General features: G+C 40.0%; 2 protein-coding genes, 1 non-coding gene and 1 pseudogene across 3 annotated transcripts; 1 reads left to right on the forward strand and 3 right to left on the reverse strand.

Moving 5' to 3' along the window:
- Positions 1-528: 528 nt before the first annotated feature.
- alp3 (alkaline phosphatase 3) lies at positions 529-10,316 on the reverse strand. Its single transcript, XM_078793007.1, has 11 exons — positions 10,277-10,316; positions 9,985-10,101; positions 9,700-9,815; positions 7,901-8,075; positions 6,817-6,989; positions 6,613-6,753; positions 6,376-6,445; positions 5,314-5,448; positions 4,816-5,007; positions 2,117-2,233; positions 529-1,000 (listed from the first exon to the last, which is right to left on the reverse strand). The coding sequence occupies exons 1-11, from the start codon at positions 10,314-10,316 to the stop codon at positions 687-689; spliced, it is 1,590 nt and encodes a 529-aa protein (XP_078649133.1). The 3' UTR covers positions 529-686.
- Positions 10,317-11,424: 1,108 nt separating this feature from the next.
- Positions 11,425-11,530, forward strand: LOC131135163 (U6 spliceosomal RNA). The gene has a single exon (XR_009131553.1). It is a non-coding gene; the product is annotated as a U6 spliceosomal RNA (small nuclear RNA).
- Positions 11,531-11,841: 311 nt separating this feature from the next.
- LOC131135192 (U6 spliceosomal RNA) lies at positions 11,842-11,933 on the reverse strand (annotated as a pseudogene).
- A 2,405-nt stretch (positions 11,934-14,338) lies between these two features.
- On the reverse strand, positions 14,339-21,975 carry LOC131134496 (coatomer subunit delta). Its single transcript, XM_058079861.2, has 10 exons — positions 21,792-21,975; positions 20,704-20,967; positions 19,617-19,796; positions 19,036-19,241; positions 18,769-18,930; positions 18,081-18,246; positions 17,752-17,899; positions 17,143-17,251; positions 16,788-16,992; positions 14,339-15,670 (listed from the first exon to the last, which is right to left on the reverse strand). Exons 1-10 carry the CDS (start codon positions 21,792-21,794, stop codon positions 15,581-15,583), a joined length of 1,533 nt encoding a protein of 510 aa, XP_057935844.2. The 5' UTR covers positions 21,795-21,975; the 3' UTR covers positions 14,339-15,580.
- Positions 21,976-22,730: the final 755 nt, after the last annotated feature.

Here is a 22,730-nt window from a genome sequence, read left to right on the forward strand (position 1 = left end):
CTCACAAGGGCCGCAGGGGTGCTGGAGCCTATCCCAGCTGTCTTCGGGCGATCACAGGGCACATATAGACAAACAACCATTCACACTCACATTTATACCTATGGACAATTTGGAGTCGCCAATTAACCTAGCAGGTTTTTGGAATGTGGGAGGAAACCGGAGTACCCAGAGAAAACCCACGCATACACGAGGAGAACATGCAAACTCCACACAGAGATGTGTGAGATATAGTAGTCGTTGCCCAAAGTGTGTGTTATTGTGTTAAGTTGGTGTGTGATGATTCCAGACCCGACTGCACTAAATTCATTTTTGTGAGGTAGGATTCGGGGAGAACATGAAAACTCCACACAGAGATGGCCGAGAGTGGGCTTGAACTCAGGTCTCCGAGCTGTGAGGTCTCCGTGCGAACCACTCGACCGTTGTGCAGCCCTTTTTTCCATAAAGTTTATGAATATTATCATCTCAAAAAGCAAAAGTTTTTTGACAAAGACTTTATTGGCAGTATTGTGTTTATGACAAACTTCCAATAGACATGTCCATTATACTGCTACCCATTTTGCCTCATTTCCTCCCAAAATGGTAGCCCTTAATAATAATAATGCATTTTATCCATAAGAACCTTTCAAGGAACCCAAGGACACTACATATTGAAACAGTATTTGGAGTGACGTCAATCTAAGGGGACATTAAATCAGCACTTTAAGGGCCACTAATGTACCAAGGAGACCACTGATCAATACTGCTGGTCTGTGGGCTCCCCCAGCCTTGTTGTTAACATTGTTGGTGGTGTAAGCCACCGGCGGCGTGGTCTGTCCTCGACAGTGTCTCAAGTCTGTGCCCACGCACGCAGCATAGGCCATAGCATGGGCAATGTAGTTCTGCTCCTGGACACCATAGAAGAGGTGGGCCATGGGTCCACGGGCAAGCACTGCCACATCCTCGCCACTGTGGGTAGCTGAGTCTGTGGGCACTGCTGACAGCTGGATATACTCTTTCGTTTCTGTAAAAAAAAACACACATTAATTCATTTTCTGCCACTTATCCTCACGAGGGTCGCAGGGGTTCCTGGAGCCTATCCCAGCTGTCTTCGGGCAAGAGGCGGTGTACACCCTGAACTGGTCGCCAGCCAATCACAGGGCACATAAACCCATGCATAAACCCAGAAAACCCACATATGCACGGGGAGAACATGCAAACTCAACACAGAGATAGCCGAGAGTGGGATTGAACTCAGGTCTTGCCGATGCTGAGACGGATATCGATGCTTGGTTTTTAGTTTTTGAAGCGCATTGAAAGATTTTGTGTTATATACAGTGTGTTTTAATATCTACGTTTTGATTTAATTATGTCATTATGTTGAAGTAATTACATTTATCTATTACATATAGATGGCCATATATATACATACGTACTATATATGACCAGAAATATTTCAATATTCAACAAAGCAAATCAGAAATCACTCCACACTCTTTATTGCTCTCTGGTTCTACCATATCTTACTTATTGTGTGGAAATATGGGATAATAACTATAAAAGCAATCTTCACTGGCTAAATGTACTGCAAAAAAGGTCAGTAAGGATAATTCATAATGCCGCCTACAGAGAACATACTAACTCCTTATTTCTAAAATCACAAATACTTCAACTTGCTGATATAGTTAATCCTTAGATTTTCCATCGCTTTTCCTCACGAGGGTCGCCGGGGTGCTGGAGCCTATCCCAGCTGTCTTCGGGCGAGAGGCGGGGTACACCCTGAACTGGTCGGCAGCCAATCACAGGGCACATAAACCCATGCATAAACCCAGAAAACCCACGCATGCACGGGGAGAACATGCAAATTCAACACAGAGGTAGTCGAGGGTGGGATTGAACTCAGGTTTCCAAGCTGTGAGGTCTGCGCGCTAACCACTAGAACACTGTGTAGCCCAAAAAAACACACACATTGTATGTAAAAACATGCAACACTATTGTCCAAGATAACCCTAAACCCACCTCTAAATCTAACCTACCCAAATAATTCTGGACTTAGTAGTACATAAATATGTATGTTTTATATGGAGGACCAATTAAAACGAAAACCAATAAAATGAGCAGGGAATGTTATCCTTCTCACTTGTGTCAACTTTTCGGATGTCAGGTCGTGAGCCGTTGGTGATTTTGTGTCCGGGTCCATTCCCGTACATGAGTGTGGTGTAAGGCAACATGTCTTTGGCCCACAATGGAGATTTACCTAAGAAATACAGAAAAGATCCTCATTAATTGTTTCTTCTCACACATGACAATAGGTACAGAGTAACACACTCAAAGATGTATTTTCTGGCTCCCTAAGGGGGGCCGGGTTAAACTGTTTTTCTTTTCAGCCACGAGCCATTAGCCTGACTAGTCTCCTTGTTGATGAAGAGCTCAGTTTCACAAGCCCATTAATCACCGCTGAGAGGAGGAAGATGGTGAAACAGGAACAGGACAGGAAATGGCGTATCACAATAACACCACCAAGACTCAGAAAGGGATGATGTAACATGTATACGTACAGTATAGTAATGGTGGGAACAAAATATTCATTCATTCATTTTCTACCGCTGGAGCCTATCCCAGCTGTCTTCGAGCAAGAGGCGGGGTACACCCTGGACTGTTGGCCAGCATATCACAGGGCACATATAGACAAACAACCATTCACACTCACATTCATACCTATGGACAATTTGGAGTCGCCAATTAACCTAGCATGTTTTTGGAATGTAGGAGGAAACCGGAGTACCCGGAGAAAACCCACGCATGCACAGGGAGAACATGCAAAACTCCACACAGAGATGGCCGAAGGTGGAATTGAACCTTGGTCTCCTAGGTCTGTGAGGTCTGCATGCTAACGCCATGCAGCCCAGGGATAAGATATCATAATTGTAATATATTGCTAAGGTACACTCATACAGGGTGTCCTTACTGTTTGTAAATATACATTGTGTTACATTCCTGTGTGTGTGTGTGTGTGTGTGTGTGTTTGTGTTTTTTTTCACACTCTTCTGCAGAGTGGTGACACACCTGAAAAGTGCATGTCAGGTGTGTTGGATTGGCAATCAGGTGGAGCTGGCATAAAGGAGGCAGACAGCAGGCAGTTCACCTGCTTGCTGTCTATCGCTGTGTGAGACCAAGCCGATGTGCTGCGTTATCTGTGCTGTTTGCTCAGCCATTTTGGTTTACAACTTTATGTTAATTGCCTAGTGCTGTGTGTTTACTTTCACTACACTGTGTACTTACTCTGACTGTTTGTGATGTCTTTATGTGTTACCCTTTTTGGTATTTTTGTCAGTTTTGCTTCACTAGTTGGATTTACTTCCTGGTTTTGAGGATTTGTTTTTGTGGGGATTGTTATTCCTGGCAAAATTTTTAAAAATAACATCACCTCTTTAAAAAATGTAAAAAATACCAGTGTGTTATTTTTCCCTACCCAATATTTACTTTCATTTTGACAATTTTTTTGCTCAAATATTTAAACAATTATAGCAACATAACACAAATGTAACACCATGAACTATTTACAATTTGGAACTCAACTGTTTGAGTGTTTGTGTGTGTGTGTGTACGCAAGCATTAAAATGTTCTTACAATGTCACGCTACACTTCTCCACGCTCTCTCACTTCTCTTATTAAATTCCAAGCTCTTATTAAATTCACTTTCTTCCACCTTGTGGCCTTATTCATGGCTTAAAATTGCTCTGAAAGTGATAGGCATTAGTGGAGAGTTGCGTCATCGCCTCTTTTTGCCATATAAAAGACGTATAAAAAAGTTTAGAAGCTCAAATATTTAAACAATTATAGCAATGTAACACAAATATAACACCATGAACTATTTACAATTTGGAACTCAACTATTTGTGTGTGTGTGTGTGTGTAAGTACTAAAATGTTCTTATGATGTGTAACCTGCACGCTACACTACTCCACGCTATCTCACTTCTCTTATTAAATTCCAAGTTCATATTAAATTCACTTTCTTCCACCTTGTGGCCTTTTTCATGGCTTAAAATTGCTCTGAAAGTGAAATGCATTAGTGGAGAGTTGCATCATCACCTCTTTTTGCCATATAAAAGACGTACAAAAAAAGTTAAAAAAAAAATACCAGTGTGTTATTTTTCCCTTCGCTGTATTTACTTTCATTTCGACACATATTTTTTGCTTTTGTGACACCTCAAATATTTAAACAATTATATGATGAATATAATAAATGTAACACCATGAACTATTTACAATTTGGACCTCTACTATTTGTGTGTGTAAGTAAGCATTAAAATGTTCTTACAATGTGTAACCTTCTGCACGCCACACTCCTCCACGCTCTCTCACTTCTCTTATTAAATTCCAAGCTCTTATTAAATTCACTTTCTTTCACCTTGTGGCCTTTTTCGTGGCTTAAAATTGCTCTGAAAGTGAAATGCATTAGTGGAGAGTTGCATCATCACCTCTTTTTGCCATATAAAAGACGTATAAATTGGTATTGAATAAGTTAAAATGGGGGGTTGCCAGAAAAAGGGTAGGAGTTTCTGGTGAAAACGGTTATGAAGTGGTACCGTGTTTTGGGACTATTCTCTGTATAGTCTATTGAACATGGAAACACAGCCTTAAACCACCTTCTGGAACTGGTGCTGGTCTTCTACCTTCAATGACCTCAAATTGCAGTCTGACTGAGGTTCAATGAGAAGGCTTGCAGATTGGTCAAATATGCCATCATGATGTACTGTGCCCAACTGAGGCAAGAAACTGTCCCTTCTAATTTCCATAATGAGCAACAACGATATTTGCTGAGGTTGATAATTACCCAGGATGCTGTGCCCTCGAAAAGGGTATCCATTGAAGGTGAATGGGTGGGAATGGTCAGCCATCACAACAGTGAGCGTCTCCTCCTCGTTGGTAAGTTCAAGGCCCTTAGCAATGGCATTGTCCAACGCCACGGCCTCGTGAAGCGCCATGTATGCTCGGCCGTCATGGTGAGCCTGGTCAATACGACCCCCTGAGGGCAGAGTCGCAGGCACGTTGGCGAAATTGGGAAGACATTATGTGAGACCAAGAGTTCCCAGGAGACTTTGAGTAAGGAGTGAATCTTTGTAATGATTGTGTAGTCCAAATATAAATGCAAATCCATATTGATATTCTAGCATCAACCTCCATTACAGTGAGTCCCTTTGTGACGATGATAAGATCAATAATTAAATCCATCCAGCAGGGGCAACCACTTGCTCCTTCCTGTTTTAGAAAAGCTGCCACCTCCTTGGGGATTACATTGGCTGATTTAGTGATTTGGTAGGTTTGTCCTCACCCTCCACCAGGAGGAAGAAACCTTTGGGATTTTTACGGAGGATGCGGATGGCTTTTTCCGTGGTCTCCACAATGGATGGGTCCATGTTGGGGTCTCTCTCGACTTCATACCGCAGATCACCTGGTTCAAAAAGAGCTGAGGGAGAGAGAGACCGAATACAACGGAATCAATGTAGAATGTACATAGCTGTGGCCAACATGATGGCACTATACTCTCTGGCGTCATTATTCACTTTTACGACACCACATGGCCATGAAGCTTTGAGAGAATTAACAAACAAAAGAGATCGATGTTATCGATATTTCCCTCAGGTGATGATGACTCAATCTTAAGAGTTGGCGGCCCGATCCCAATATTGACCGTATCAATAACAGGGGTAGTATAGTATTAGTATTGGATCGATACTATCATGATACCAGTAATATTTAGGTTTTTTGTTGTTGTTCAGATATTGTTTAGAACCTCAGGGAATACTTCAGCAAAAAAGGATTTCAATGAGGGCCATTGGTGGTTTTTTTTTAGGATTTGTTTACTATATTTGCACTTTACTATGATTATTTTGGATTTATTCATAGGGAATAATTGTACAAATTTGGTCACACTGTGCTATATTAATGTATTTGTATACATGTTCACATATGTGCTTGTTTGCTTAAAATCTTTGCCCGGTGTTGCATTGTGATTATAAAGACCAACAAAATAAAGTCAAAATCCCAAAATTATTTGACCTTGAAAAAAGTTTCAGCATCAATGTTATTTTGTGTTTTTCTGCACCACATGTAAGTACATGATATCAGATCGATACCAATCACCAAATATGAAAACATTTGTGCCTTTTAGTCTGGAAAATACAATAAATATACACACGCTTTTGAGTATAAATGAGTACTACTCATGGAGGGGGGGGTCCTGTTTTGACGCTAAAGCTGCTCTCCAAGATAAGAGATTCTGTTTAAGACAACTTAAAAGGAATTAAATGTTTCTTCCAAGACATCCTGATGACTGAAATGTATAATATAACAGTATAATGGAGCAATTGTTGAAAAATATAACCAAACTCACCCATAAGGTAGTCTGTTGTTTCAGGGTCCACAGCGTCAAAGTCGGTTTTATTCCAAACGTAATGGACTACCTGCAGGACAAGCCACACACAAGCGTTTTCTTATCACTCCAGAGGCAAATTATGGCACTTTATAATTTGTATGCATGTCCTCTTCTGCACTATTACTGAATACAACCATTATCCGACTTATATTTGTACTTTTGTTACTTTACTATGTTTTATTTTATTGGCTCTACCTTGCCAAGTTTCATGCTTTGCCATTCACTGATGAGGTTTCGTTTGTCTTGTCTTTTACCCCTGGATGAGAAATCTCTGGGGTATTCCGGGTCCTTGGTGCCCCTGGGGGTCATGTACTTCCTCCCACCACCAATGATAACCTGGAAGCAAATACACTCCCTTCAGCAAAAATATCACTTAGCACACATTATGAATGATTTTACATCAATGTCTGTGTTATTGAGCAGCTGAGAAGCAATGTCAGTGCAGCCGTCCCTCTTGGCGGCAGCAGGCATGTCTGCATCACTGTACCACTTCCTACTGGCACTGTGGGCATAGCTGGTGGCCGGGGTAGCATGTTGCACTCGTGTGGTTGTCACAATGCCGACAGACTTGCCTAAAAAAATATATAATAGCATATTAGTGTTTCTGGGACGCCATTTTTTTATAGTGTTACATGTGTTTAAACCCTCGTGTAAGAAGGCCGCATTGCATGTCCAGGGATCAAGGTCATTGCATATTTTGTGTGTGTGTGTTTATCGTAAGATATTTATGGCTGCTATTAGCATGGTAACATGATAAGCGTCAAGTTGATTCTTCTGTGTCAGTACAGTAACCTGCAACTACCTTTTCATATATAAACACCCAGAGCCGACCTAAGGCACAAGCAAACTAAGCACCTGCTTAGGGCTGTTTACACCTTATTATACCCGCAAATGTAATAACTGCCCACAAACATAATAAACCACAAACGTAATACAAATCTGCAGCTTTGAATGTAATAATCCCGCAAATGTAATAAATTTCCCACTAACGTAATAAAATTTGCCCACTGCAAACGTAATACTGAATTAATAGTAGTTATTACATTTGCAGGAAATTATTAAATTTTATTTGTGGGCATACATGTGCGTTTTAGTTACAGTATATTATTATATGTGTGATTTTGTGTGTATATTGGGAAAAAATAATCAAAAGAAGTAATAAAATAATAGTAATAATAATTTTATTAAAACAATTGCAATTATCACAATTATGTTATCTTTTTTAAATGAAAATACATTATAATTTAATAATTAAAGATTTATTTAATGTATTCAAATGATACTTTTTTGAATAATATTTTTTCCCAAAAAAAAGAAAAAAAAGAATTATCTATCAAAAAAATTGATTCTCGAAAAAGGCAAATCACATACAGAAACTGGATAGTTGGAGATTAAAAATGAGATAAACAAGGTTTCAAAAATAGCACACTAAATATGACTCTTAATTTGACACCCCGATTATGCCATCCGATGGTATCCTCACCGGCATCTTTGGCCCATTTCAGGATGGATGTGACTTCATTTCCCTTCTGACTCCTGCAAACGCCATTTCGAGCTGCCGCACTGACCCCAACGGTGTTCAGGTTGGTTTTTACTCCACACAGATAAGCAGTGGCTGTGGCAGCACTATCTGCAATCTGGAAATCCACACTGTAGGTCTGCGCAAAGCAAAAGAAGCAGCATTAATCTCATCTTTACGCTTTACTCAATAAGATCCTTCAAAGCTGAACACCCCAACATCGTTACAGGATTAACCTTTATTTAAAGCAAGTAGGTGGCAGTCTCATTCATATTTGAGTATTTTGAGTTGCTTTACTTTATTTTGGTTTTATTGAGGCATAAATACAAAACTGCAGTTTGCAGCTTCTCTGGTGTGGGAGCAGTTGGTTAAGTGTTTCGGCTTTACGCTTTAATGTTTGGGTGTTCAAAGCTGAACACCCAAACATTTTTTGACCTACAACACGTACTTCGTTACAGAATTAACCTTTTTTAAGCAACGAGGTGGCAGTCTCATTCATATTTGATTTTTGGAGTTGCTTTACTTTATTTTGGTTTTATTGAGGCATAAATACAAAACAGCAGTTTGCGGCTTCTCAAGTGTGGGAGCAGTTGGTTAAGGCATTAGGAAGCACAATCTTGGGTCGGTCTCCCTACTGAAACTGCTGCCGATGGTGGATGGAAGGATGGATGATGAATAAAAAGTTAAACGCCAGTTTACTTTGTAATGCTGGTCCTAAGCCCGGGTTATTTGAGAGAGAGAGCATTCGGCGTAAAACTTTGCCAAACAAATATGAGAATCCCGATATTTGCGATAAAGCTTTCCATATCAGATCGGTCAGGAGATGGGTTAACAATGACCGCATTGTCAACCAAGACGGTCTAGCACAGGGGTCAGCAACCTGCAGCTCCAGAGCCGCATGTGGCTCTTCAGCTTCTTTGTTGTGGCTCCCTTTGCAATGTTTGAATATTTTTTAACACCCGAGTGGGGAAAATGCATGTGTTTGTAATGAGTTTAAAAAAATCCAACTTTGTGTGAGACCATGAATGCATCCTGACTGAGTTCTGACAGCAGACAGGATGCTATTCAGTTCTCTCTCACACAAGTAAACATGAAGGAAAATAAGTAATACTTTACCATGGGCTGCACGGCGTACGAGTGGTTAGCACGCAGGCCTCACAACTAGAAGACCCGAGTTCAATTCCACCCTGAGTTTGCATGTTCTCCCCGTGCATGTGTGGGTTTTTTTCCGGGTACTCCGGTTTCCTCCCATATTCCAAAAACATGCTAGGTTAATTAGCGACTCCAAATTGTCCATAGGTATGAATGTGAGTGTGAATGGTTGTTTGTCTATATGTGCCCTGTGATTGGCTGGGCACCACTGAATGGTGAAGTAATACTTTCCCAGAACTACTTGATAATTCCAAAAAATATATTAGAGATCATTTTAAAAAAAAACTGGTGCATGGGAACTTGTTTGCGCCAGAGTAAACAAATCAGGTAAGTTTACTGTACTTTACACATATATTTATGTAAGTTTATCTCCAATACTAGCAAGAGTACTCCAACTCGTCTTTTGTTATCTGAACTACTTTGATACCCCCTAATTGTTTTAAACATATGTTTTGCGGCTCCAGGTTATTTTTCTTTAGTGTGCAAGGGGGTAAAATGGCTCTTTTCATAGTAAAGGTTGCCGACCCCTGGTCTAGCATAAAGAATCCAAACGGAAGGCGAGAAGCATTGGAGGAATGTATAGGCTGTTTATGTGTGTGCGTGTGCGATACCTTGACCAAGCCCACATGGGGGAAGGTGTCCATGGTCATCACTGTCTCCTCTCCTGTGTGGTTCTGCAGCTGTCCCTTGAGGATACGAGCTGCTGTGTAGGTTGTGATTCCCATACCTAACATGCACACCAATACACACAGGCTTTCTATCCATTCCATCTTCTCATGGAGGCGTATTTCCTCTAACCAACTTGTTGGGTTTATGTTGTAAAGAAAAAATTGATTTGAAAATCACTGGGTTGGACATCAACTCCTTATCTGCCTTGACTGTGTTGCGTAACCTACCATCTCCAAGGAAAAACAAGATGTTCTTGGCCACGTTGGTGTTCAGCTTCCTATTTAAAGCCGTGTCCAAAGTCTTCTGAGCTTGTGATCTCCAAAACTGTGGGTTCTCCTCTTCAACTGTAGGGGGAGCACATCCATCATGCATCAGAATATCAAAAAGCATCTCTTAGGAAGAGGCGTAGCAGAGGAAGGTGAGTCAGAGTAGTTTTACAAGAGCAACTGGGAATTGAGTCGACTGCTCTTTGTCCAGGCCTTGATGATGTGGATGTGTATCGCACATCACGATCATCACCTCTGATATGCTGCATGATCATGCCCAACGCTCCGTACATTTTAGATCTGATGCTTTGTCACTTGGAGTGATAACTGCAAAGCACAGAGTAATGGCGGGCGATACTGCAAACTCTGATAGTAAATACAGGGCCAGTATTGATATCGACACTTTCAAGATTAGTTTGTGATTTTGCCTTTTAATTTGTTAATTATGATTATATTATAATAAAATACTACCAGAAGAAATGCTGCCAATTTAAATATATGATAACGATGCTGATACCAATGATTTTTACAGGAAAATGGCGATATTACTGAATAATTTTGTGATTTTTGCCATTAACTCGTTGATCATGTTTATAGTAATAATAAAATACTACCAGAAGAAATGCTGCCAATTTAAATATACGATAACGATGCTGATACCAATGATTTTTACAGGAAAATGGCGATATTACTGAATAATTTTGTGATTTTTGCCATTAACTCGTTGATCATGTTTATAGTAATAATAAAACACTACTGGAATAAAAATTGCAAATGTTGGTGTTGATTGATAACAAGTACATACATTTTCAGAGTACTTAAAGACGCTTTACAGTAGAGAAAAAAAAAGAAATAAAAATAGAGTTGAATAAAAACAGACTAAACGATGCATTAAAATACAATATCCATACATTCATTCAGAGCTAAAACAAGGCTAAAAGCGGAGCGGAGGGTTTTGGATGTTGTACTGTAAAGAATACTGTTGCAGTAGTCCATTCTCGATGTGATAAATGCATGGATCATGGATGAAGTCAGCATTATGTCACAGTTAAAATAAAACGATTTTATAGTAACTGTGAAAGTAGCAGCTTTCACAGTTACTTTCTCAGAGGCACATGCAAACAGCGGTCCTGTGAGGAGGCGGAGCCCATAGTGATCTGACGTCACTAGTATTTGCATATATTACCCATCAGCCCTGATCAGTCTCCCACAGACTGCATTTTAAATTTCTATCTACGCACTACTGGCTCTGGTTTCATATAAACAATTATATCATAAGCAACTGCATATACAGATGAGTGCAGTCTATGAATATCTCAAGATATCTAATGTGACTACCATGACTGTAAAAGTTATGGCAAAAGGCAGCCTACTTATACTGCAATCTTACCTTGTTCTGTTGCGCTACTTCGGTAACGCATATACTAAAATTGGAACGATACAGAGAAGATTAGCATGGCCCCTGCGCAAGGATGACACGCAAATTCGTGAAGCGTTCCTCATTTTAATATCATTTTTCAGTTTGTAACGTTCAATTTAATTATTGTTCAATATGACGCTCCTTGTGTTGGTTAAGGTACTACATTACCCATGAATCTTAGTGCAGGAGAGTGCCCCGGACAAGCGGAAATAAAGGAGTTGATACATGTTGCTGAACTCGGCAGCTCCTGTCATATGTTTAAAGGACGAACATAACACTCCTCGTGCACACACTCGCGGGTACCCTCGTGCACTAAGCTTCATGGGTAATGTAGTACCTTAACAAACACAAGGAGCGTCATGTTGAAAAATATGATAGATATTGTAGAAAAATGATATTAAAATGAAGAACGCTTCACGGATTTGCGTGTCATCCTTGCTAATCTTCTCTGTATCGTTCCAACTTTACTATATGCGTTACCGAAGTACCAAAACAATATTAATAATGATACTGATGCTGATCCTGATACTTTTTCATTGAACTTTTTCAAGATAATTGAAGGAGTTTTGGGTTTCTGTTAATTTGTTCATCATGATTATAATCATAATTAAATAGAATTTTGAAGAACTGCAAATCACCAAATAAATATATAAATACAAAGTGAGTATTGATAATGATACTTATACTTTTTATTGCCATTGGGTTGGCAACCAGTCCAGGGTGTACCCCACCTCTCGCCCGAAGACAGCTAGGATTTTGCCTCTAATTTGTTCAACATGTTAAAATCATAAGAAATACTACTGCAAATATACTTGTCAATCCAATGCAAATTAAATACAGGGTTGATACAGTAAATATGAAATCAATATAATGGTATGAACTTCACTTTCATATGTAAGCAACATGAAAACCGTCCATGTGTCTTACCTTTGGCTGCACTTGTGACAAACATGACGATTAATAGAGCAAACGTGGACCATCTTGGAAGATCCATGGCTGTGCTCAGGTTGGAGAACTGATCCTTTTCCTCGTCTCAATTTATCACCTGGGCCATTTATGACCCTTGGGTACTTTGCTACATTTATTGCCTCTGTTGTGAGATTCTTATGTAGAGTTACTGATTGTGTAGACAAGGAATGTCCAAACTTTTTCCACCGAGGACCACATACTGAAAAATGACAGAATGCTAAAATGTATATAGTGCATAAATTAAACTACGTTTCAGCTTTGTCTTATATAATAGGTGGCAAAGTGTATTACAGCATACACAGAACACATAAAGGTCATATCAAATACAATATTGGATGGGGAGAACTGAAGAATCATTAACATGTCAGATGGTTGTTTTGTGGCAGGGCTGAAATGCAGTGGAAATGTTTTTTGTTTTTTTAATTAAGTTCAGTTTCATGACAAAGAGTGATTTTGAAAATCATTGTCATTCATCTTATGACTCTTCATAACATTCTGGAGTATGTGCAAATTGCCATCATAAAAACCGAGCTTACAGATTTTGTGAAAATGAATATTTGTGTCTTTCTCAAAGCATTTGGTCATTACTGTATGTGTGTGATGCATCTAATAACAGTCAAATGATAACGCAGCAGTCTATCATTATGTAAGCGTGAGAAAGTCCACTAGGACAAACACGGACTATCACTAGCCACAACATTAGGTACTCGTACACAACATTGCAATAGACACAGTATTGTAATCGTTTATTATGTCAGTGCCGTTCATGTTTCAACTTGAGTGTCCACTTTCTAATGAAAACACAAGCAAGGGAAGAATATTAGTTTTTGACTTATGCTTGACCAAAATGTCTTTGACAATGTCATTGATGATACAGAGCTATTGGTGCAGTATTTCTTATTCAGCAAGTACAAAGTGTCACGTAGATAACAGAACATTTATCAGCTTTAATTTGATCACTTAATGTCCCAATGGAGTCGCTGATGAGCCTTTCAAACATGAACAGGCCGCTGGTGATCAGATAGGGATAGAAATGCAATTTTCTTTCTTTTCATTGAAGTGGATGCTGAGTGGAATTATGATGGTATATTATCTACTGATATACTGTAGTCACACTTGGTGTCCTCCTGGTGGAACTGGAAGAAGCGGCTGGGAAAGCCGGAAGTCAGGACTTCCTTGTTTATTCAACTAGTATTTTAAAATCACAATATTTTTTCTTGCTTGTATAATGCTTGTTAGTTTAACCATGCACTTTGTGTTACAACTACTAGTGCAACACCGCCATCTAGTGGTTGTATGGCGGTCCTGCAAATGTAGACTTAAGAATAATCTGACAAGATCCTAGTTTACACACATCTTAGATCTTTTTCTTTGTTTTTTTTCTCCGATTATGGAGTCGCATACTTATTTAAGTAACTTTAACTAGGGGTCGCGACCCAAAAGTGGGCTGTGAATCTTTGACAAAAAATAATGACCCAATGTCCGTGAATGCACCACCACGGTGTGTGTGTATGTAACAACCATGTTGACTATCTTGAGTATAGTTTCCCCATAAATGGCAGCGTGGCAGATAAATTTGACCCAATGTCCGTGAATGCACCACAACGGTGTGTGTGTATATATAACAACCATGTTGACCATCTTGGGTATAGTTTCCCCAAAAATGGCAGCGTGGCAGATAAATTTGACCCAATGTCCGTGAATGCACCACAACGGTGTGTGTATATGTAACAACCATGCTGACTATCTTGGGTATAGTTTCCCCAAAAATGGCATCGTTGCAGGTAAATTTCAAAAAGCTTATTTTGCCATAAAAAATGACATTTTAAATCTTTTCAAATATTAAACAACCCAATTACTGTCTAATCCAACTGGCAATATTTAAAGTGGTATTAACTGTTTGTTTAAAATAAACAAAAACAAGTGTACTTTTCAAGAATACATTTTATTACATTAAAGATTCTCCCCCCCACCCCACCCAATTGTACAATGGAATGTTAAGATTCCCCTTCAGAAGTGTGGTTAAAAATGGTTGATTTAGTCATTTCCAACTGCAACACGTCAATACAACCATAGCCTTTGAAATTTGGGGAGTCCATGTGAAAAATAAACAGGAAATACATTAGATTTTGAAGAGTTCGAAAATAAAGGATGACTAAATAGCGCTGGTGGGGGGGGGTTTCTTCCTGTTTACCTTGTTGACCCGTGATGTGAAGGTCAAGGGGTCCCAATAGTCATGTCATCTGACAGCCAAACACTGGGGGCGCTTGAATTAAGAGCTTTGTTGTTTCTGGCCAAAGTACGTTGTACTATTCGGGAATTCAATGACAGTCGTGGAAACTGTTGTCTTCTTTTTTTTTTGTGCGATGAGTTGCTACAAGGGTGTTACAAAAATAATTCTTGGGAAGTATAAAAGCTGAAATAACCAAATATATTCACGGGTGTGTAGGTTCTGCTCGTCAACATCCAGCTTCTGTCACATAAAGTAAAATGATGACAAAAGGTAACCAAAAAAAAACAATGAAAAGGACACATTGCAAAATTATTACCGAAGCTAACCGCAGATAGAAAAACAGAATATACTGAAAATCAGCTTTTAAAAGGTCCAATTTTAGCTTTCTACAAAAATGACCCCACAAGAAGAAGAAGAAATTTCAAGTGAGATAATGTAGAACAAATCATAAGCGTTTAGTGATTGTTTATCAAGAGACACAACTAGAAAGAAAGCAAGAACCCCAAAAAGGTTTATCAAACAGCACGGAGAGGGAAGAAGACCAGTCGCAGGATGCATGATTCCAGGGATGGTACAAGTACAATTCTAGTGAAAGCTGATATCATTCCTTGTGGGGAATAGTACTGAGACCGACCATGAGGCGACCGAGTGGCCTGCCCCCGCAATCCCTTAGCCATCCTCAGCCTTCATGTGCGTCAGCAACAGTATCACCGTTATTTTGAAATATAAATGATGCTTCCTCTCATACCAACAATATAAATACACCCCTGCCGCTCTGCCCCAGCACATGGAGTCCTGTTGATGTATACAGTCTCTGGAATAGTATACAGATTGGGCAGGCAAGGAAACTTCAACTGATCTCTGTAGCATAGATTTGAACTATTTTTTGTGGGCTGTATTTTTTTTTCTTTGAATATTCTTTTTTTTTTTTTTTTTTACAAGATTTCATATTTGTCGACAACAAAGGAGGTCTCTGAAGAGAATCTTACAGCACTGTCGCCATCTACGTGAGTCACTTTGGCCACCTGGTTAAAAAAAAAAAAAGACAAAAAAGAACAGTAAGCATTCTTCGTTAGCATGTTTGAGGTTGACACCAAATTAATAGACAATACCTGTCAAAGGTTCACATACATTACTCAGGATATGAATATCATTCAGTGTTTCCCATTCATTAATATAAATTATTCGCTCAGTGTGTGTATCAATGTATTTTGTATATCAAAAAAATCCCAAGTACACTTAAAACTGATAAATTCACAAAATTACACGCTAATGCAAAGTTGATATGCCTGTCCCAATAACTAATTGTCACAGGGAGTGCTGGAGCCTATCCCAGCTGTCTTCGGGTGAGAGGCGGGGTACACCCTGGACTGGTCGCCAGCCAATCACAGGGGCACATATAGACAAACAACCATTCAAACTCACATTCATACCTATGGACAGTTTGGAGTCGCCAATTAAGCTAGCATGTTTTTTGGAATGTGGGGGGAAACCGGAGTACCTGGAGAAAACCCACGCCGAGGGTGGAATTGAACCCTGGTCTTCTAGCTGTGAGGTCTGCGTGCTAACCACTTGCTATTATTCATTAATTCATTTTCTACTGCTTTTTCCTCATGAGGGTCGCGGGGGGTGCTGGAGCCTATCCCAGCTGTCTTCGGGCAAGAGGCGGGGTACACCCTGGACCGGTCGCCAGCCAATCACAGGGCACATATAGACAAACAACCATTCACACTCACATTCATACCTATGGACAATTTGGAGTTGCCAATTAACCTAGCATGTTTTTGGAATGTGGGAGGAAGCCGGAGTACCCGGAAAAAACCCACGCATGCAAACATCCAAACTCCACACAGAGATGGCCGAGGGTGGAATTGAACCCTGGTCTCCTAGCTGTGAGCTCTGCGCACTAACCACTCGATATTATTGTCAACATAATTTGAGACCATTGTGCCGTTAACTGATTTATCGTGACAGGCCTAAACGTTACAAAAAAAAACTGTGTGCACTTCAACTGGACTCATGAGTGCTTAACAGCATCAAAAGTGACATCTATTTCAATTCTAAAATTGAATAAAAATCTAAAAGACAGAATGTTAAAGCAACCTTCCTCGACACTCGTAAATCTTCCGGTTAACAACGTACCTGAATGTCGCAGTAATTGCGTTTGGACACAAATGACACATTGACAGGGAAGAAATCACTGGGCTGTCCGCTGATGCTGAACTCCAGGCTGCCAGTCTTGTTGTTGGCATCAATGACAGGTAGGCACCACTCCAGGATGTTTCGCCTGCTATCGTGTTTGTATTCTCCATCCAGATCTCCAATCACCGGAGCACCCACGCCGGACCTGGAGAGGAACAGTAGGAATATGTGCTATCCAGGACCACATCAACCATAATGACGATGCCTAAATATTTTGCATACATGAGTTTACCATAGCTCATACTCCAATACTTTTGTTCAGTAACCATCTAAAACATAGTATTGCTCTACTTACGGTACTGGGATGGTAATAACCACGTCGTTGAGCTCCAGGCTCTCCTCCTGCAACTCATACTCAATGTTGACGTCACAACCGTTGCCACTCTCTGAAGGCCAGCAGTTTACTGAGGGATGGATGAATGACAGGTATCACGGATATTACACGTCAAAGTCATGACACGCCATTGTATCAAAGCAGCCTCCTGTACAATCCATTTGTGATGGCCCAGCGCAAATACATTTGAGGCGCGGACAAAGGGATGCTTGTGTTACACCTACTAGGTCCAGTCGATGTCATTTTAAACAATATACTAAAGTATTAGCATGTACATTATGTAACTGGAGCTCAGGACACATTATAGATGTTTACTTATTCGCCCATGCATAATAAGGAGCACACACAAAATGAAACCACACCTGTGAGTCAACTCCATTTTTGGTTGTTAAAACATGAGATGCCATCACACACTTCTTATGACATAAACCAAAAAACTCTTTTATTTGTCCGTACACAAACGCTGTGGCCGATTATGTAAATGAGACAATGTCATCTCGCAACCCCGCTTTGGGAGGAACATCCAGCTGCTACACTTAGAGTAAATTTAAGAGTAACATTTACACTTACTAGTTAACGGTATGAGGGACTCATCTGTAGTCTGTAGTCTCCATTTTAGCACGCCAACATCATTGTTGAGAGGGAAGGCCTTCTCTGGGTTTTTCAGGCCAATCACTGAATCGGCTGTGAACAACTTCTTGTCCACATTGGGATGTGTCTAGGGGCACATGATGGTATTTGATGGTCAGAAATGGAATATGTATACATCTGTAAACCTATGAGTAGTACATATGTCATACATTACTATATATTATGTATATAGAATAGTATTCTGTGACAAAATATTTTCTTATGAGTTTCTCAAGGATGTTTTATCACAGGGAAAAAAAACCACCTACTTGCAACTGTAATCCTTTGCTGTCATTATTGACAATAACGAGTCGGATGCGCCCGTTCTTGTCGTCTGTGACCCGGAGTGTAACCATGCCCAGAACTTCCATGTTCTGCAGCCCACCGTCACGTCCACAAGTCAGTGAGATCTTCTCCTCGACACGTAGATGGACACTGTGGGGCAAAAACAAAATGAGGGAAATACATTAATTCAGGTGGTCCTGGGGTTACTCTATGATTAATAATAATACATTTTATTTGTATAGCGCTTTTCAGAGTACTCAAAGATGCTTTACAGTAGAGAAAAAAATAAACAAAAATAGAGTTGAGTAAAAACAGAGTAAACAATGCATTAAAATACAATATCAGAGCTAAAACAAGGCTAAAAGCAGGGCGGGGCACAGCAGTCAGGTATAAAAAGTTAGACATTAAAAACTGATTTAAACAGGTGGGTTTTGTGTTGTTTTTTGAAGGTGGGAAGGTCAGGGCAAGCACGGAGTGAATGGGGCAAAGAGTTCCAGAGAGTGGGGGCAGCGATTTTTTATTAATAAATAAATTCATGTTAATGAACCACTCTGACACCAAACTCTCCAAGATGCAAAAACATTACTTGAAGTTGTTTAATTTAACGATGCATGGTAAGCCCATCTGTGACTTGCCAAGTCCCAATTGGAAGTCAGTAATATGTGTCCGTACCTCTCTACATTCACTGGTGGTGGGAGAGCTTTAGAAACATCCGAGCCTCTCTTGCCAGTGGATGGCATGATGGTTTCACCCTCCGACTTCAACTTGTCAACAAAGTTGTCCACTTCTTTCCCTTTAGCTCCTAGTTTCAGCGCCTTACTTGGTCCACTTGGTCTGGACAAAGGAAAAGAGAAGGCAAATAGGAGGGAAAAAAAGTCAGTTGTGGTCCTCTATCAGAACATTAGTACTGTTCAATTATAGATTTCTCTAGTCTTGTACCTGACTGGAACAGATGTGATCTTAGGTTTCTCTGGTTCTACAATGGTGTCTGTGATAGTAGAGCCAGAGGAGATGCTGGTCATGCCGGCACTGCCAAAGCCACCGAAAGCTGGCACCTTCTTCCCAGAACGCTCAGCGTCCCTTCTAGCCTGTTGCAGCTCCTTGGCCTTCCTCCTCATCTCTGCCTTGGCCTCTCTTTCTTGGGTCTGTAAGTCAACAAAAGATTTTAGGTGGGTAATATATAAAATAATATAAGACTTAAGCCATGATCACTTTACACTTTGAATTTTTGCATACAATCAATGACTCAATTGTACCTCACACTAAATGAACCTTCTGTGTGCACAATATGAGTAAATCTCAACCTAAAGATGGCAGGGTGCTGTGATGTCAGCCATTAACAAGGAACAAAACAACAACAAGGTTATAGCAACGAAAAGCCAAACCTTTTGTTAGCATCACTGTCAAATTTTAAATGGGATTGTGTTTTCCAATCCATACCGCCAAACTAATTATCGTAAAGATACACAATAGTATGCATTATCGCTATTCAAAAGACCCACAACTCTGGTTTAACTCACCTCTCTTACTGCACGGAAAACTTTCTCCTCATGAGAGTCCATCTCTGTGAAGGTGCGGATTTGAGCCAGGTTGACATTCTCTCTGTAGCCTAAAGCCACAATTTCATCGAAGGCAAAGATCAGGTCAAAACAGTGCTCTGATATTTCGCTTTCCTCCAGCACACGGCAGTATTCTGGTATCTGGACAGGCATAAAAAGAAAATCAGTTTCTTGTAGCAATACAATACAGTGTCACTACAAACAAACAGGAGCTTATCAATGCAACTGCACACCTCACTCATGGTGCAACACACAATGTAACTGTACCACAAAGTCCATGTTACCCAGCATGCCTTGTGAGTTAAATTAGTATATATTATATCAGTTGTGCGGTGTATTCCCTGTTATGTGTTTTTTTAAAGCAATGTGAGTGAAGGGGGCGTTTAGTTTGACGACTTCCTGTTGGTGTTAAGTGTCAAAATAAAACTTTTTATGGGCAGCTCGTTTGTGGGTGATCTGAGAACACAACCCCCATGGATACAGGCTCCAAAAGTGCGACATCTCCAGACAAACAATTAATTGGCTTTTGTGCATTGCTCAAAATTGCACTGTGGCAGAAAGAAGCCTGTGGCATTGCGTGATGACAACGATTCTATCTATTTTATTTAACAAGCTCCATCGCATACAAGCACTGTTTTAATGAAGGACTTGTGTTGCACTGTCAGCCGACGTTTCCTCCTCAGGCTTCCTTATCCACTGACAAACTGACATGTCATGAATCAACTCACGGGGGGAGTGATCACATTCATGAATTTACCCGTTTTTTATTACTTCCATGAATGTACTCCTGAGGAGCAAGCGTGCCATAGGTTTTAACTTTGTTGATAACTGAGTCTCTCTTTCATTTCTATAAAGAAAGTCCATCATCAAATGTCCTTCCATGAAGAAGGGCAAGAAGACCATTAGAAATTTGCAAAGCAGCAGACGGCAATGAGGAGTCTGGGAATCATGAGCTTAATTCTAACGATTAATATGTCAGAATTGTGCAGTCCTGGGCAGGATACACCTCACTACAACAGTGACAATTTAATGTCAATTAAAGGCTTACCACACGAGAGAACAGTCTGAGTGTCTCAAGATCCTCAAGGATGTTGCTGTTTTTGGTAGTGATGAGGACCATGTAGAGCTTCTCCAGTGGCTGGTACACATAACGAACACTGTCCGTTTCCACAAAGGTATGCTGCTTCCCTGTGTTCATCAGTTTAGGAAATGCGGCAAGGAGACCTTCGATTCGTGTTCGCGTCATTTCAACAAATTGCCGTGAAACGATAGCCTTGCCAGCCTTGGTGCACACCGCCGCTGCCAACAGCACCTGCAGATGAGGAAGGTTTGTATATTGTATACAACGCACACAACACAGTGCTGACAACATTTGCCACAAGTGACAAGTACAGCATAAGATGTTATAAACGATATCTAAATTGTATATGACAAAATAGTTACCAACACAAAAATTAATATGTAACTCAATGCAGGTAGAGTTGTGCTTCTAACAAACAAGTCAATGTTTCCTAAAGCATTTGGCAAGTGTCTCCATCCATCCATTTGCTATGCTGCTTAATCCTCATAAGGGTAATGGGGGTATGCTGGAGCCTATCCCAGCTGACTTTGGGCGAAAGGCAGGGTCCACCCTGGACTGATAGCCAGCCAATCGCAGGGCACATATACAAGTGTCTCAATTATGGTAGATTACCGTTTATGACGTACAAATCAACACTGGGTGTAAAAAATATATATCCTGTATACATTTCGATCAATATCTTTAGAACTTTAGCTCGATCTTTAAACCACTACTATAATAAGCTAAAGTTCTAAGAAGCGAATGTTTACTTTTGACACTTTAATGCAGATTGGCAGTGGATAATGTTACGGCACAATACAGAAACGAGCTACTTCCCGTCAGCAATGTCTGCACATAACTGCCGCCCATTCACTTTAACACACACTTTGAAATAAACAGAAACAAAGTCATTTATAGAGAGAATATAATAATATTACATCCATTGTATCAATGAAGATTGAGCTCGGCTAACTGGGATCCTGTCTTAGCTGGCTAACTGCTACGTTAGCCTATGTTTTGGAGTGCTAGGCCCGAAAAGACGTGTTTACTTTTACGATTTAACGATTCTTACTCACCATTTTCGTTTGTCTGTCTGTAGGACGTCGGTCTTCTGTTTCTTGTCTTCTTTGCTCTGGTTATTGTAATGACTCCGAAAGGAGAACGCACGATGATACAGCCGTCTAAAGATGTATGACTTTTAGCTAGCTTGCGTCAATATGGCAGCAGTACAGAGCCACGTCTCCACCGGAAGTGGACCGCAGGATCAGCCCACAGTACAAACCAGTGACGTGTTGCATTGCAATGTGTTTTACGGCGAATGTAACTTTTATTTCCATTAATGAGAATGGAAAAATAAAAATGATTGGTTTAGTAGAATTTCATTTTAAGATTCAAATAAACTGAAATACAAAACCTTGGAATTTTTTGCGATGTCAAAAAATATAATTGTACCAAAAAGCAATGTATTTTTTCATTGTATATTTCAAATAACAAATGACAGAAACGAAACGAAAAAAAACATTCGCGTTCGAACACCGGTAGTTGCTATTTAAAGGCAAGACCGCGGACTGGCCTGCAGGTGGTGCTGTAGCTTGCGTCGGAAAAAGATACAGAAAGTACATTTCTGTAAATGTCAGGTCTCGTTTTGACATGTCTAAAATAATTTGTGAGTATAGGAGTGCACATACATTTTAGTACTGTATACACTAGCCCAGGGACACGAGAATCGAAGAATCAAGTTGTCAACTTCGTATCCACTTCCAAAGTGTCCCTGCGCAGGTTTGACCACCATGATGGTGAGCAGAATCCAGAAACATTGTATTGTAAACATGTACGTCGATACATACTAAGTATCCATATAAGTAGTACTATTTCTATGTTGTTAATCATTGATAATACTGTAAGTAAGGGAAAATATAAAACATAAAAATTATAATTTTGTAATTGTATTCTGTTAAATAAAGTAAATAACATTTCATGAACGTGCACTCACAGCATATAACTATTTTATTATT

Source organism: Doryrhamphus excisus, linkage group LG8 (assembly GCF_037039965.1).
Source record: "Doryrhamphus excisus strain RoL-2023G ecotype Guam linkage group LG8, RoL_Dexc_Guam_v1.1, whole genome shotgun sequence".
NCBI classification, from domain to species: Eukaryota; Metazoa; Chordata; class Actinopteri; order Syngnathiformes; family Syngnathidae; genus Doryrhamphus; species Doryrhamphus excisus.